The sequence below is a fragment of the Arachis duranensis genome, chromosome 3, assembly GCF_000817695.3.
Source record: "Arachis duranensis cultivar V14167 chromosome 3, aradu.V14167.gnm2.J7QH, whole genome shotgun sequence".
In the NCBI taxonomy this organism is placed as follows: Eukaryota; Viridiplantae; Streptophyta; class Magnoliopsida; order Fabales; family Fabaceae; genus Arachis; species Arachis duranensis.
In genome coordinates, this window is record NC_029774.3 from 21,837,611 (window position 1) to 21,837,984 (window position 374).

General features: G+C 36.1%; 1 protein-coding gene across 1 annotated transcript in view; it reads right to left on the reverse strand.

Moving 5' to 3' along the window:
- The window catches only part of LOC107478218 (wax ester synthase/diacylglycerol acyltransferase 4), a gene marked incomplete at its 5' end in the record, with an annotated part of 5,816 nt that overhangs the window by 1,093 nt on the left and 4,349 nt on the right, over positions 1–374 (reverse strand). Inside the window, 1 exon segment of the mRNA XM_021137845.2 lies at positions 61–198. Coding sequence (XP_020993504.1) covers positions 61–198 — 138 coding nt within the window.

Below are 374 nucleotides of genomic sequence, written 5' to 3' on the forward strand. Positions count from 1 at the left end.
ATAAGGACTACTTAACTGATGACAAAGAAATGAAAAAAAAAATGTATGAAAATGATATACCTCAGGGAGACCTGTCATGGTGAAGTACAAGCCATTCACTGGATGATTTGCCAATGCCATCTCCTCAACTGGCCCCATTAAGTTTGAAACAACAACACTTGAATTCTCCAAAGTGTTATAAATGTTTTTGGCCACAGCCTGAAACATATATAATAAACGTTGAAACCTTAAGCACTTCTCATACATATACACGACAAAGCCTAATATGGTCCATTGCTCGGTGGTCCAACAAAATTGTTCAGATTTCCTAACTAAGAAGTGTTTATGATCAAAATAAAAGAAGTACTTCATTGCCTGCCGTCTCAATAATAACC